At 39.4% G+C, this 16100-nt stretch overlaps 1 protein-coding gene across 1 annotated transcript in view; it reads left to right on the top strand.

Annotated features, from left to right (window-relative positions):
- The first annotated feature begins 801 nt into the window (after positions 1–801).
- The window catches only part of pcsk2 (proprotein convertase subtilisin/kexin type 2), a 37444-nt gene continuing 22145 nt past the window's right edge, over positions 802–16100 (top strand). Inside the window, exons 1-4 of the mRNA XM_062520046.1 lie at positions 802–1210; positions 3817–3921; positions 10085–10198; positions 10919–11027. Coding sequence (XP_062376030.1) covers positions 1028–1210; positions 3817–3921; positions 10085–10198; positions 10919–11027 — 511 coding nt within the window. The 5' untranslated portion in view covers positions 802–1027. The remainder of the gene's footprint in view (positions 1211–3816; positions 3922–10084; positions 10199–10918; positions 11028–16100) is intronic.

Below are 16100 nucleotides of genomic sequence, written 5' to 3'. Positions count from 1 at the left end.
GGATGATGACTGAAGCCTTGAAGCATGTTGGAAGCATTCTTATGACAAATTAAATGTAGGCCTATCTAATTTCGCTATAGACCCTTTTTACTCAGGCCCATGGCCCCGTATTGAACAATAGCATGTAGGCCTAGATGGCCATTACAACTAAGTAGCTGAACAACACAGATGAGCATTTCTGCATAATTTCATGGAGTGCTGAAATGTAGGCTGCACTAGTTTTTGAACTGTGAAACTCTCCTCTGAAGTACGAAATTGGTTAGATACAGCAGAAATATTTCCATTCGTAGATGGAAATAAGCAACTCTAACCTCTGAATTTATTTTCAAAGTGCACCCGATTCCTGCATTTAAATGTTGAAAATGTTCTTCTGAGGGACACACACTCACTCACACACACACACACACACACACACACACACACACACACACACACACACCACCATCACCAATTTGAACACCTTTATTCTCAGACAAATATCATTTTATGACCCACATAGACAGCACTCTGACCCCAATTATGTAAAACCACTAAATCAGTAAATGCAAATGTTTAGAAATTGGGTAAATTGAGAAGTCCCTCTCCATATTCATAAGCCTCGATTTAGAAAAACAGGTTCTAATTTACAAGATTAGGCTATACAAATAGACTACAACGTATTGATCATACAGGCATGTCGTGCCTGACACAGAATTAGGCTCCATCAGCAATAAGAGGTGATGGACAGGCAGTGGCCACGCCCTCGGGAGCCTATTGGGCACTATTCCGCAGAACGTCACATGGAGAAGACCCACACGATAACGCTGAATTATAGATGAAAGAGCAGCTGAAAATGCAGATTTGGTCTACAGTAGAAGCCTTCAACTCAGACCGCTCACTGCGCCTATCCGACTCGCAGACAAAACTTACGTTAGCTTTATCCCCCACTCAGGAGATGCATTCCAAAAAACCTTGATAAAAGCCATCTCTCATTCGGAGCATCCCGTTCGCAGATTTCTCCTCCAAGATTAGACTGACCGTGTCGACAATGTTTGGATTCTTAAGACATGGGCCAATGGTTGTCTTACTACTGGTCAACGCACTGCTTTTAGCGATAGGGGACACCGAGGATGGGATTTTAACAAATCATCTTTTGGTTCAGTTGCATGAAGGTTCATATGATGAAGCCCCTCAAGTTGCGATGGAGCACGGGTTTGAGAGTGTCCGGAAGGTAAGATGTGCAGTTTCCAAAAATAAAACAGAGAATATTGCCTTTCCCTATCCTTTAGGCTTCTGGCAGGGCAGATGCGGCTGCATTAGCCTAATTAACGTTTGTAAGGTATTAGGCTACATGACAATCAATGGTGAAATGATAGTTAGGGTATCATTTCAAATGTGTTTTTAAGAATGTTAAACGGTTTAGTGAAAATGTGAGGTGTAGGCCAATATCATATAATGTAGCCTATACTGTATTCATATATTAGCCTATATTTTATCATTGCTGTTCTTTGAAAAGAGTAGGCTTTTAGGTAGGCTATCTGAATTTAATCGTTTACATAGCTTAGGCTACCTTTACAAGTGTTTACGTCATCAGAACGCATGTTTTGGGAAAGGCCTTGATACTGTGAAATAATTACATAACCCATCACTATACTTATTTCAGAATAAGTGGTGCTGCCGGTTTCACATCACCTATACATTCATAGAGATGTCTATGGTAAAACAGTTCAATATGCACTAGAGAGTGTTTTATACGATAACCTTGCATCCTCAGTATAAAACCCTCAAGCTGGCCTAATTACAGAAGCCTAAAACATTGACACATGTATATGGTAGACTCACAGTACCTCACAGGATAATTGCCTTATTATTCATGAAATGTTTGTCATGAGCCAGGTATTTTTTTTCAAGGTAGCCTAGTTAATGTTTTTAGTTTTAAGAGCATTTAAATTATTGTTGAATATGTTGGTATATTGTGAAAAGAACCCTACACAATTTAACATTTATTTGTCTGTGGTGTATGTAACTTTGAGGAAGAGTGCTGAAAATGCACCATCAACAGAATAAGAATCCTGAAACCAGTTCAAAAATACTGTCATTTTTGTCACACCATGAGTGAAGTACGGAAGAGCAATAGGGCCACGAAGTAATATATTTATTCTAAATCTCTGAGAAAAATTTCAAAATTTTCGAGTCAAAAGTCAGTAAAGTCAAAAGTTTTGAGAAAAAAAGTTGAAATTTTCGAGAAAAAAGTCAGAAGGCGGCCATAAAGTTTGTGATTTGGATATATTTCTCATGGTTATACAGCATCGAGTGGCGCAACGCTAGCTCTCTCGTCAATAGACACTTAATAGACCCGGGTTCAATCCCCACTACGAACAAAGTTTTGTAGCTTAGGCCTACATTAATTGAATTCAATGACCGTTTTTCAACGACGATGAACCATTATTTTTCGTTAATGGCTTTTAATAACAAACTATCTGAAATAAACAGATGAATAAACAAATATTTTGAAATAAAGACAAATAAGCAGTCCAACAGTCACAAACTCGCGATCGGGAAGGCAAATCTTCCCTCTTCCTGCTACTGCTACGCGCATGCGCAGAACAGATCACAATCCCAGAATGCACTTGTCCTTGATGTGGCTTGATGTCAAGCCTCACCTTCCCGCGGGCCGATAAACGATACCCCTGCATCTGTCCATTCCCATGCAGTTCCTCCTGCACAAAGTCAATCACATTGTCTATGTCCGACTGATTTCGCCTCCTGCACAGTCCAAGTTCACGACACCGCCTCTTCAAGGTCCAGATAGAAATCACAATACCAAGATTCTCTTCAAGGATCTCATTGTTAGTTAATCCAATCTCTAAATAACATTTAATTAAGTTGTTCATTTCAGCAGCACTTTGCCAGGAGACGAAGTCTCTGTCAGCTCCAGCTCTGAATGACCTGGTACTTCCTGGTAGCCTAAATTTCTGACATTATTTCTCGAAAATTTCAATTTTTTCTCAGACAGAGAGTTTTTTTCTCAGAGATTTAGAATAAATATATAACTTCGTGGCCCTATTGCTCTGAAGTGAATGACAGCATGCTAAACTCTTCCCACTCTTCCGTTTATGTCAACAAAGATATTCCTTTGTCAAATGGAGAAAATGAGGCCTAGATCAAAATATGCGACGGAGCAACTGCCCACTAGTGTCTGGAATATGGGTCATTTGGTGCTTTTGTCCAACAATGGCCACATCATTTTGTTGTCCCTGTTTCTGAAAAAAACTCACATTTCTTTGTTTGTCCACATTTCATGTAAAATAGGAGAATTCTGTGTATTTGTCCCGAGCTCCTTCAAATATTGAAAGAGTACTTTCATGAATGGTTTTGCCAGAATTATGTTTGTCTTTCTGCATCAGACTGTGATGGTCATGTTTTCCCTTTATCTTGTTCCGTTTGAATTTGGAAATAAAACGTATTACTTATAGCCTACATTACCTCCTTTCTTCAGAATGTAGAAATATAGTTTGATGTGTAGACGTAAAAAGTGCATCTCAAAAGTAATTTGCATAAATGAGAGAGATTAGATATCATTAAGTGCAGTGAACCAAGAATACCATAAACTACCAGTTGTAACCAGAGGCAAAGAGTTAAATGATTTCCCCCTGAAGCGTAATCTTTTTGAATATATGATCCATGTTATTGTGCATTAGATTATTTCCATCCTGTGGTCATTGTAGTGACTGAATTTGATGCACAATTTTAAAAAAGTGGTTTTAACTTTCACTTCCATTGTCTTAATTTCCTTTATCTCTTCCTATCCATTTATCTATCCATCTTTCACATTAGCTTCCTTTTGGAGAGGGGCTTTTTCATTTTTATCCCCAGAACATGCCTACAACAAGGAAGAAACGCAATGCTTGGCATGGTCAGAGTCTCCAGAAGGATCACAGGGTAAGACTACAAATTCATATTGTGTGGTTCCCATAGAAACCAGCCTGATTCCAGTTCCTGGAAAACAATGATTAATTTAAAGCATGGACATTGAGAGAAATCATGTATTCCTATGTCCAGCACTATAAATGGTAACTGCAGTTTTCACAACATTATCATGATATAGGCCACCATACAACATACTGACCAATTATTAAGGACTTTTACGTGCAAGAAAACTCATTTGTTTAAATCATGAAGCAAATTAAATTAGGATTTATTCCTTTCAATTGGTCACATTTCCTGAATGATAAAGAAAATGTTGAGTTAAAGACATCTCTTTGGCTGCAATGGTGAGCCCTTTAAATCAATTTGAAAAGACACAGGTAGCCAGGTTAGCCTTGGCAGCCTCTGAATCAACATTTGAAGGCTGCTGCAATTCTTTATTGATTAGACTCCTGTTTTCCTTCTTCATGCTGAAACTGTCAGCTTGCTTAATGTAGAAAGCGGTAACCATTTCCTCTTATCTCCAGCTTGATACTGCTCCCCTCCTTGGGCCTCTTAAGTTGTGTAAGCCAGACATCATTCTCAGTGGTTAAGCACGGTTTTGATTCTAGAAACATTTGATGACATACGAAGCTTGGTTCCACCAGTAGAATCAAAGCTATTTGCAGGCTTGATGTATGTCTTGCTGGGGCCTGGAGACAACGTTATCAGGCCCCCACCCACCGTCAAGCTTTTAAATGTAACATGATGCGTGATAGCCTAGCATCTTTGTATCTGGTCATTATGTTATTTTGTTCTATATCTACTTTGTATTGTAACCTTGGAAAATATTATTTAAAGCAACTGAGTCATTAGTATCTCTTTTCGTTGGCTTTTAGTCCCTCGATGCACCCTGTGTACATATGATTTTAGATAGCAAGTGCACTGGCGAAAGCAGGGCCTATTTAAAGAGTTTGACTTATCCCCATGTAATGTGGTTGTAAATGTTCCTCGGATAACAATCCAACTAACATTGAAATCATTTTCTTATTTTTGCTGTGCCTATCAATTTATTAAGAGCATGGTCACAGAGATTGCATTTCGATGGTGGAAATTAGACCATGTTAGTTGTATAGCAACATTTCACCAGCAGCTGTTGAACTCAAAGCTTTTGCCATTTGCCCTGTATCAGTGTGAATAAGTATCTATTTGTTACTGTTTATCAAGCATGACAAAAAATATAGCCGCGAGCGGTGATGGTGGGCCCGAGCAGCTACAGTGTGGGGCCCATGACATTTCGGAAACAAAGCAACACATGCGTTTGTCAAATTCACATATCTTATGTGTGTGCTACTTGTTTTTGCGTGTTTTCTACTTTGGAAGCACTTGCTCACGTTTTGTCAGTGATGTTTAACATTGATGGCAGTCACCAGGTGACATTATACCACAAACATGTAGGGTACAATGATATGCTTCCAAGTTATTTGTTTATGACATACATTTTGTGATATGCAGTGCAATGCAGATATCAGCAGGAGTTATCCAAAAAATCTGCTTCCAGCCTAAGGGAATGGGGGGCTATGTGAATTAGGCATGTCAGTATCAGCCTTATAATAGTTTCTAATATTTAGGAAAGTTTCAGACCAATTAACCAAGGTGTTGTCAATGTCACATTTCCTATTTGGTCAGCTGGTGGCACTAGACCAGGTTAGCAGTTTGGGCATGTGGATATCATCAGACTTATTTAACAAATATTTTGTAAATAAATTCCAAAAGCTATTGTGACTTTGGCCAGCTGGTGATGCTATGCCAGACAGGCATATTATGTTTAGATGTCATACACACCTAATCTGACTAATCTGATGAATCTGATTGTGAATACGAAATGCAGTTCTGATTGGTAATCCATTTTTGACAAACCTGTGTGTTGATATGGTAAATTGTAAATCTTGCACATGTATCTGAATTTTGGATATTAAAGAGACCCAAGCAACTTTTTCATAGTCATAAAATCGCTTAGAAATAGTTGTTTTGCTTGACTGACCAGTTTTTATCGAAAACAGTAATATTTCCTCCCGCCCCCAGTGTCCCTATCCGCTATTGCAACCTTGCAGTTTGTTCAGGAGGAGATCACTCCTTGTTTACATCTGGAAGGCTGAGTCGCGTAAGGAACAAGAAGAACCACGCTTGCAATTTATATATTTATATATAGCCTATTATGTATAAATATACACGCTAAAGCTGTCGGGGAAGCTCTGCAGAGAAATATGCAAGCATAAAACGAGAGAAAACAAAAAACGACACCGAAACTGGAGATGAAATCGCCAATCCTGCATAGTTTCTCTTTAATATGTGAAATGTAAGACTAAAATGTTTTTTGAGGATGAGAATTGGGTCTGCATTGTCAGTCCCCAGTTCAATCATAAACATTATTTTTTATTGCATGGCACGTTAATCTACAAAATGCTGTTCTGTTTGGAAATCCATATTTGAAATAACATTGCTCGCTTTGTGCATGAACTATTCTGTCCTTAAAACACACCTAAACGTTTGTTTTTGAAAATGTGCAGCTCACCGAGTGGTTACTGGTCTTCAACGATCTTCTATAGCAAGTCTAGCAGCGAAATACAGCTTCTGTCATCTTTAATCAGGAATTTTCGAAATCCCGGAAGTACTTTTTCAGATACCTCACAATCCACAATGAATTTTATCGAGCCAGTACCTTTCCGGAAATGTTGCTGAAGTGTTGCTAAAATGTTTCCCAGCTGCAGCAGCGACATTTCCGGAAAGGTACTGGCTTGATTAAATTCATTCTGGACTCTCTATCCGACCACATAAAGACCTTGAGATACTTCGGTTTGGCTTTAGGGACCCTCTACTCACTACCACGTAAGTATAATGTTGTTTGGAACAGTAGAAGAGGTATAAAAATAGCGTTTTGTAGCAGCGAAAGGACATGCCCGGATCACTTCCAGGCTAACGAGTTTTGGCTAAAAATGGTAAAATCGAACTCTCTCAAAACACATCCGAATGACTTGATTTGATGTCAACTCAACGTATGTACTCCCAATCATCCGTAAATTGATCTAAAGTGCATTTTACTCCGGATAATCCCTTTAAGGACAGAATAGTCCATGCACAAAGCCAGCAATGTTAAAGCCATACAGAGCTCCATTCTAAAGCTGCCAAATTCCACAAACAGGCTCAATCGTCGAGATTTCGGTGTCAAACACTCGTTTTCATGCTAGGCAATACAGAAAACGGGCTTAAAGTGTAAAATACCTAAAATATTCCTTTAAGATCAATTTCCAAAAGATGATTTTTTATTAAGCATGTGGGCACTGTATCTACCTAAACTGCTTGCATGGCAGTAACTACCATTGAGGACACCGAGGTCATGTCCTCTGTATTTTTTCTTCAAGTTTCGTTTTATACGTTTTATACCTTAAAGTCTTCTTCCGTATTGAACTGATACGGAACGCTCTTCAGTGTTTCCCACAGAATTTAATTCTAGTTGTGGTGTTAGTGTGTTTGTGATACTTATGATGCTAACTGGATTTAATTGTCGTCAACAACAACAGTCCTTGCTGGATTTTTTTTTCACGTACCTGTATTCTTTAAACATGCATGCATGTTTGTTGAGGGACAGAGAGGCTGCACAAAGGTGTGCATAGCTCTACAATGAAAGGAGTTCATCTAGTTTAAGTAGTACAACATAAAATCATTGTGTGGTGGTCAGTGATGATATTGTGGTGGGCCGCCACAAATAAGTCAATGTATGGGAAACACTGCTCTTTTTTCTGTATTTTAAGAAACTGCTCAATGCACACACGCTACAATGAAAAACACACAAAAACAACTCTTGACATATACACCCTAATGACAATTGTGCAGCGTTTCTCAAACTATGGGCCGCGCAACGTGGAGACTGCTGGTCAGCGAGGCATAGAGTGAAATTAGGTCCGGTGTTCCACCAGATAATTTGCTGCGCAAGCAACCGCAGACCGACAGAAAGAAAAAGAAAGCAAACGTTGCTGCAATCAGGAGGAAATGCTAGCTAATTTGATGTGATTAAACGTAGAGCCATACAATTAAGTAGTGGTGGCATGAACGTTCATTGAATGCATGCGTGTACGCTTTTGCGTGACAGGAACTGAAACTACACAATAACATTGGTGGCAAAGCTCCGCGTCAACTTGTTGGAAGGCTATAATTATTTAACGACATTTAATAGATCAACGTGGATTCTCGCAACTCCCATAAAGACAGAGCAGAGACGGTACAATACATTGTTTAGCATAGATAGATACAGTAGATACTTTATTGATCCCCAAGGGGAAATTCAAGGATTGAGTATTGTTTAGTCAAATTTGAACATGGTCAGAAGATTTAGTCTTTCATTTAAAGGTCCCAGAGAATGGAAATAATTTTTTTCTTGGTTTTCATGAATTATGAGAGGTTGTGCATAAACAAAGAGCTATCATGAACATGAGGCATGGTTGTGCCCTCCTTCATATGGAAATCTTGAACTTAGAAATAGACACTAAAAAACGGGCGATTCAGCAAAACTGCTTGCTTGTGATGTCAGACCTCGCAAAGCCATTGAAGTTCAATTGGGGTTGCCAAAGAGGGCGCCATTTAGTCAAACAGACCATTTCAATACCCAGCCTAAATATATGGTTTTAATTAGTCTTGTAAAATTGCAATTGAGTTTATTTTTTTTAAATCAAAGTTGAATATATACTATTTTAACATCAGAGAACACAGTGCAATACTCAATTCATCCATTCTCTGGGACCTTTAAAGATCTCCAGATTTCACCTATTTCCACCTAATCACGGCCGTTTACCATAGACAAAAGTTGGTATTGTGTTTCCTGAATCCTTACATTCAGGCATTCAAATGTAATTTCATTATAAACCACATAACTTTTTTCTCCATTCACCTACCAGAGTATGCTTGTATGAGGGAAACATCCCAAAACAATAGCACCCATATAATTGCTGTTGTTTTCAGAAGTATCTCCCATGCAACCATGCAAAAGCAGTGCACTATTGTACTTATATCTTACATTAGTAAAGCAGGCCTCTGGTGTGCATATGACATGTTAACATGTGCATGTGCATAGTTTTCACAAACTTTTTGTGAACAATTTTGGCACTTCAAACATTGACTGCTTTGAAGTGAAAGTGCATGTCTAAAAATATAGCATAATAATAATTGTGATAATGATCATCATAATGATGATTTGATGGGGGGTGGGGTGTAGGTACGTGTACGTGGGCCCTATGACCCCAAAGTCTGCCATAATCAGGCCTCAACTTAAAGAAGTTAAGCTCCCCGCCCCGCGCTCCATTTCACATTGAATGTTCCTTATGTTATTTTCTCATAGTTGGCAACCCTAGCTATGACCCTGCAGTTTATATGCAGCATTCCCTACACTGATGAGGAGATGCAGAGCATTGTTAATCACAGATGGAGTATGGTCCAGTTTAAATAACCAAAGTCAGTTTGGGAAAAGGCTCTTGAGACTCTACAAAAAGAATATAGTGGAAAAGTGTGCTGGTTCAAGTTATGAACAAATGTTATACAATGAACAAATCTATAGTTCTATGTTGTTGGCAAAATGATCAGAGGGCTCGGAAGAACCCCCCTAGCATTTCGGGGTGCCCAAAATTTCTAGAGATGGCCCGGACCTCGGTATTTTAAAAATCCTGGTTACGGCCTTGACTGCTTGGACCCAATGATTGCCGCTTGTGGATATATTTAAATGTATTATTATGCCTAACAATGCACACTAGCTGTTCAATTGGTATGTTGTGAATACATACTGTAGTGCCAATCATGTATTGTGATTTAACAATTGGAGTGAGGTTTCGTGAAGCCTTGCACACGTGCAGTTCTGCACAAAATAGATAGCCCCGATAAGTGCCCAAAATGTGTTGCAATGTGAAAGGACGTTCGTAAAAGGACTTTGCCTACAACCTCTTGGAATTAGTTTTTTTTTGTAGTAATTTTATCATCTGGTATTGCACATCCAAATACATTTTTCCAGAATAATGATAAATGCATCAGTTAATCCATATGTAAGAACATTTGAGAGCTTGTGTGAACAGCCCTTGAGAAAGACATTTACAGTAATTTATGGTTTATGTGGATATGTAATTTCCGACAATTGTCATCTTGTGTGTACCATCAGGTGAAAAATGTGCTTCAACAGATGGGATTTGGTCGTCAGAAGCGAGGGTACAGGGACCTTAACTATGTTGACATCAACATGAGTGACCCTCTTTTCACAAAGCAGTGGTATCTTGTAAGTAATCACATCATTCTATGTAAGCTTGTCTAAGGATCCTGAATTACTTTATGCTACATTTGAGATGACATCGCTTTTTTGCCAATACATAGTTCATCTTAATCCAATGCAGTGGTTCTCTCTGTCATTCTCCACTTTGGAGGTGGGAAATTTGTAAGCCTATTTTTAAGCCATTTCCCGTCTCGGTCTTCGGTCTGTTATTTTAATTCATACTGTATGTTGTTCTGATTATGACCCTTATGTTTGTGTGTGGCTGTTTTGTTTTGAATTAATGATAGGTACAATTTATTTTATTACTATTTCCTCCTGTTCCTCGTGCCCCACCTGCCATGTCTCTATTCTCCACTTGTGGGGCCCGCCCCACACTTTTGAGAACCACAGATTCGAATGAATTGTCACCTTGTTGTAGTTGTACAGTTCTGTTTGAAATACAGTGTAACATATTACGAATGTATCTAGTATGACATTCTACATGTATCTAATAGCTTTAAAGAGAAGCCATCATGAGACTTGCAGAATCCATGTCTGGCTATACAGTGTTGGAAAGTCATGTTTCCTGACATAAAAAAAACCCTTTAAGTTTCAAAAATCTGTCATCCCATTTGCATGCCTATTTTGATACAAAATTAATTAAACCGTAAGAAGTCTCCTGCACATTTTGTAATTTCTCTGGCTGATTTCCTTGAAAGTCAAAAGCTTGATACTCTGTCTGATCAGATAAACACAGGCCAGGCAGATGGCACGCCTGGACTCGATCTGAATGTTGCTGAAGCCTGGGAGCTAGGATTCACTGGGAAAGGGGTGACAATTGCCATTATGGATGATGGTATGTACTTTATGATGTATAGAATGACTCACTTGAGTCGTAATTATCTTTTGCTTATTATATCTTAGAAAGATTAACAATTCTAAAATGGATAGCTCTGATCCAGTTACTGTGCCACCATAAGTTGATACAAAAGTTAGAGTTGCTGTGTCTTGCCTTTGCTTGCCAACCATGCTGACAGAAGAAATATATTTCTTGGCAGAAGAATGATTATATATGAATAAACCATGACATTTCTCGTTGCTGTTCTTTTATTTTATGAAATCTTGCCAGGTAGTAAACATTTCGTGGAATGCTTAACACTAGAAGCGCCGTGCCGTTCTGACCCACTTATGACCCCCGGTCATCTGACCGCTTTGACGTCCTACTTGAAGCGCCGTGCTGGTGTGAACTACTTAAAGCGCGGCTGAGGCGGTCAAAGGACCACTGAGTCCTCAGACTGGGACGCTGTTACTTACACATAATGATAGCTAGATGGCGCTTCGTGCACGAATCAAATCGTTTGGTCATAAATTCAGTTTGCACTAAGCCATGTGTCATTCCTGTCAGACCGTGTTGATAGTCTGTGGTTGTTTCATTATGACATACAGTGGGTACGGGTTGAGAATGCACCTTTTCCCGCGGGACTCCCGAAGAGATCCCGTAGGCTGTCGAGACGTGTACCCAAACAACCACTAGGTGGCAGAAAGTTTCAACCCGCATTTCAACTGAATTTAATGACGAATACCGCATATCCGTCTCATTTAATCATTAAAATGAAGGTGATGACTGGCGAAATTAATCAAACGAAGTTTCAATTAACCATTGTTGAAATGATTGAAAATGGTTTAAGAAAATCGCCTATAGGCCTATCAGAAGGAAATAGCCTTCAATTCAACCTGAAAGACTCGATAGGCAACCTTAGATTAATTCATTAATTCATTACGGTTACAAGACCGCATTTCCGTGAATAGGCTATTGTTGTCAAGGCGAAGACGAAAGAGATGGCCAAGATGGACTTTAGGCTACATTTATATGCCAGGAATACTTAATAATGTTTATAGGCTATTTTAAAATGCAGGCATGCGTTCATTTTAACCAGCGACGCTGGGTACATGTACCCAGCACTTTTATCACAGATTTTGTCCCCACCACTTTTGACAACTGGAAATAAAATGTATTGAACAGAAATCTCTTTAATACATGCCTACACTTGTCACTTTACTTAACCGTAGGCTACATGCACGGAGAACATTGCGCATTTTGTAACATTGTAACAATGGATGGTCAGATATACGATAGGGCCGTGAGGGTGATTCATTGTAGCCTAACCATCGACTAGTAGCCTAGGCCTAGCTCCGCAAAATAAATGTCTAGCAATGTATAGGCTATAGATTTCGGTATGCATGTTCATGTTGTAGATAGGCATAGACTACCGTAGGCTACTGTGCGTCAAACTATACGACAGCATTTGATGTGGTGAATTGAACATGTCAGAACTTTTGATCGGCGTTTCAAGTGGAAGAGGTGTGGAGGTGGCGTTTTGTAGCGGCGAAGGGACACGCCCCGGTCGCTTCCAGGCTAGCGAGTTTTGGCTGGGGGCGGTGGGCGCGAGCTTTCTCGGAATGCATCCGAGTGGCATGATTTTGGTGTCGACTCGGCGTGTGTGCTCCCAGTGGTCCGAGGGGTTGATCTGGAGTGCATTTCACTCCGGATTATCCCTTTAAGGCATATTTATTTAATATGCACTTAGTCCTTTGAGTTTGTGATGTGTTATGGTTTGTATAATAGTATTGTTTTGTTATAATTTGTCTATTGATAGAATTTGAAATTTATTTTGCTATTGTCCTTAAATTTAGCCATACCATGCTTTAGTTATTATTATTATATATAATTAACTGAGTGACTTATTTGATTGCTATTCTCATTTCACTGTTTTATTTCTCATTAGGTTAGTGCTTAAAATTATTGTTTTACTGATAATATTACTATTCTCCCTAGTTTGTAATTGTTCACTGTTAATTTAATTTGTATTGTTATTTATTTGTATGTCGCTTTGGACAAAGGCGTCTGCTAAATAACCATAGCCATAGCCATAGCCATAGCCATAGCCATAGCCATAGCCATAGCCAAGTGCATGCCGCGAATATCAAATAAACTCGACTGGCTGAATCCCTTATATTTGTTGGCAACTGTTACTGTAATATAGGCATATTCAAAGCCATGCACTGGTAAGGATAAACCAGATAAACGTATTTAGTTTCACTGTCCTCCGCTGCTCACAGCGCAATTTCGAATAGCCACGGAGATTAAAAGATTTAAGCTTTGTAGGCTACTATTTCGTAGAGGGCCTTGGTATTAACTTTGAAAAATGTCTCTGCCCCCCGCGAAAGTAGGCATTTTCATGAGGATTACAACCTACCAGCGGGAGGACAATTTTGCTCTTAAAATATATATATATTAAAAAAATGTTTTAGTTTTGCGAATCTTTTTTATGTTTGTGATATCTGCTGAAAAGAGCTAGCTTATATTTTTCAGCATTCACACACATCAGCATTCACACACGTTTTCACATTTACATAATTAGTGTCAGGCTCAGTGACACGGAGGCTGTCCTCAATGCGCATAAGTGAAGAACTGGTTAGACGAGTGTGGGGGAATGGGAATGATCGCATAAGACAATTGCTCTTCATGAAGCTGTTACAATGGATAGTGTTATGTAGGCTACTGTAGGCCTAAAGTGCTGCGCCGACATCGGCTGTGTATAGGCCTATACCGTCTTTAAGCGTCTTTGTCCGAATCCAATGGAGACTGAAAGTTGGTACAAAAATAACTGGGATGAAGTGGTACAAAAGTAAATGTTTCAACACAAAGTCTATGCCACTGCTCAGGGTGAAAGGATATAGTGAAAGCCTAAGGCGATTCCCAAACTTTTTATTATAACGCACCAACTTCAACATCTTCATTTAAGCCACGCTAAAAAGGCAACACGGGTAAAAAGGCCCTCGTTTAAGACACGACCACACAACAGCATATGCTCATTCCCACGCAACATTTCGAATTTATCATTCTGAACGTGAGCTAGATTGAGCTGAAACGTCAAGTCATGCCTATGCGGGACATTCTAAAACGCTTATGGCTTAAGGGCGGAAAACAACGGTCAATCATCACCAAATTTCTCATGACCATATATTGTCATGGACACGTAAACCTGTCAAAAAAACTAAACCGTAATCCAACGATTAGACTATAGAAGATATCTCACATTTACGTTGTCTTCTTCATTGGCGCCTATGGCGAGAAAAAGGCTTTGGTTTAATGAATCTAAACAACGATGTCAACCAAATTCTCTCTCATATTGCTCATCATAATCACTTTAAACTATAGGCTAAATATATCGAACCCAAACTCAAATTATTATGGACGTTATAGGCTATGTCATGAAGCGTTTCTGCCCCATTGAAAGGAAAAAGCTTAACGTAGTTTAATGCAACTAAACAACGATCATTGATCACCAAATTTCTCTCTCATATTAGGCCCTACGTCTGATAAGCACATCAAACTATCAAAAACTCGGACCCAAACTCCATGGACGTTATCTGACATAAGCATAGGCCTACTAAGGAAAGTTCTCCGCGCTTCTGTTCTGCAACAATCTGGTGCAACCAGGCCAGGACAGAAGTATACAACTATGATGAACAACTTATGTATAGGCTACTACTCTGACGTTTGTAATGTCGAAACGTTAGTCAATGTTTTGCACCTTTTAAATACCTACAAAAGAAGACCTCTGCGTTGCACCGGCATTCCTCTTCTTTTCATACAAAAAGGCTTAACGTGGAATAAGTTTGGAAAACAACGACCAATGATCACCACATTTCTCTCTTATATTACTTCTCATAAGCACAACTCTCAAATTATCGAATCTAAATTCCAATCATTATGGACGTTATCTTAATTTTCACGTTTAGCTTTTCATGTTAAGAGTTTTAGAATGTCCCGGCAATGCTGTAGCCGATTTCACAGCGCAGCTGAGCGCGGGGTTAAATGTAACATGCACTGTTTTCTGTATGCTAGATGTAACACGCACAAGCCTTCTTAAACTGCATGCTTTAGAAAGTTGACGTAATGGAAATGTACAAAATAACTAGCCTACTTTTTGGCTAGCAAAGGCATCCCCGTTTAGCTAATTGTCCTAAACATTGCGTTCGTTTTTGTTACTTAACCTATGAAGCATAGGCTATCCGTGATAAGTTCAGCAGACACTGCTGTTTCATTGAAAGAAGGTAGGCCTAATAAGCATTTCTCTCCCTCTCCATTGACCAGTGTTTTTCCGGCATGAGACGAACCTGCATGTTATTAGGGCGGTCTTATGTTGCCCCCCTGCGGTTGCAGTTTTAATTACAAAGTCCCGAACCTTCGGGATTCCTGATGTGCGGTAAAGAAAGGAGCATTCTCAACCCGTACCATCTGTACAGCACGTTTGAGTTATCTGTTCATCGATTTGTGTTGTTTGAGGTAAAAACTCTGGAAGAGTTCTTTTTTTTTTTTTAGATTATTTTTTGGGCTTTTTATGCCTTTAATGGACAGGACAGTAGAGAGAATGACAGGAAGTGAGTGGGAGAGAGAGTCGGGGTGGGATCTGGAAAGGACCACGGGGCGGGAATCGAACCCGGGTCGCCGGCGTACGGTGCAGGTGCCCCAGCCAGTTGCGCCACTGCCGGGGCCTACTCTGGAAGAGTTCTTGAACAAACCTTAAGCAAACTTGACTTTCAACTTTTTCATAGTATTTAATTTTTTATATTTCGTTTTTACATTTTGTATGCTACTTATAAATGTTATTTATAGGCTATTTTAAAACGGAGGCATGCATTCTGTGATTAGGAGCCTGACTCGACGGAACTGAGGGGAAGGATGAACAATTTCGACCCAACACCGGTGTTGTTGGATCTCGAGATCTGTAACACCGGCCCGCAGTTCGGGTTTGGGCATATAATCTAAGATCTAAAATTAATGGGTGGCTAGTTCTAATTCACTCCCCAAATTCACTTCTATTCATTTAATAGGTAGCCTATGTTCGCGCAGCCGAAAATG

This window comes from Sardina pilchardus, chromosome 18 (assembly GCF_963854185.1).
Source record: "Sardina pilchardus chromosome 18, fSarPil1.1, whole genome shotgun sequence".
Lineage (NCBI taxonomy): Eukaryota > Metazoa > Chordata > Actinopteri > Clupeiformes > Clupeidae > Sardina > Sardina pilchardus.
The sequence above is the reverse complement of the archived record's forward strand: the minus strand, read 5'-3'. Positions and strand labels throughout refer to the sequence as shown.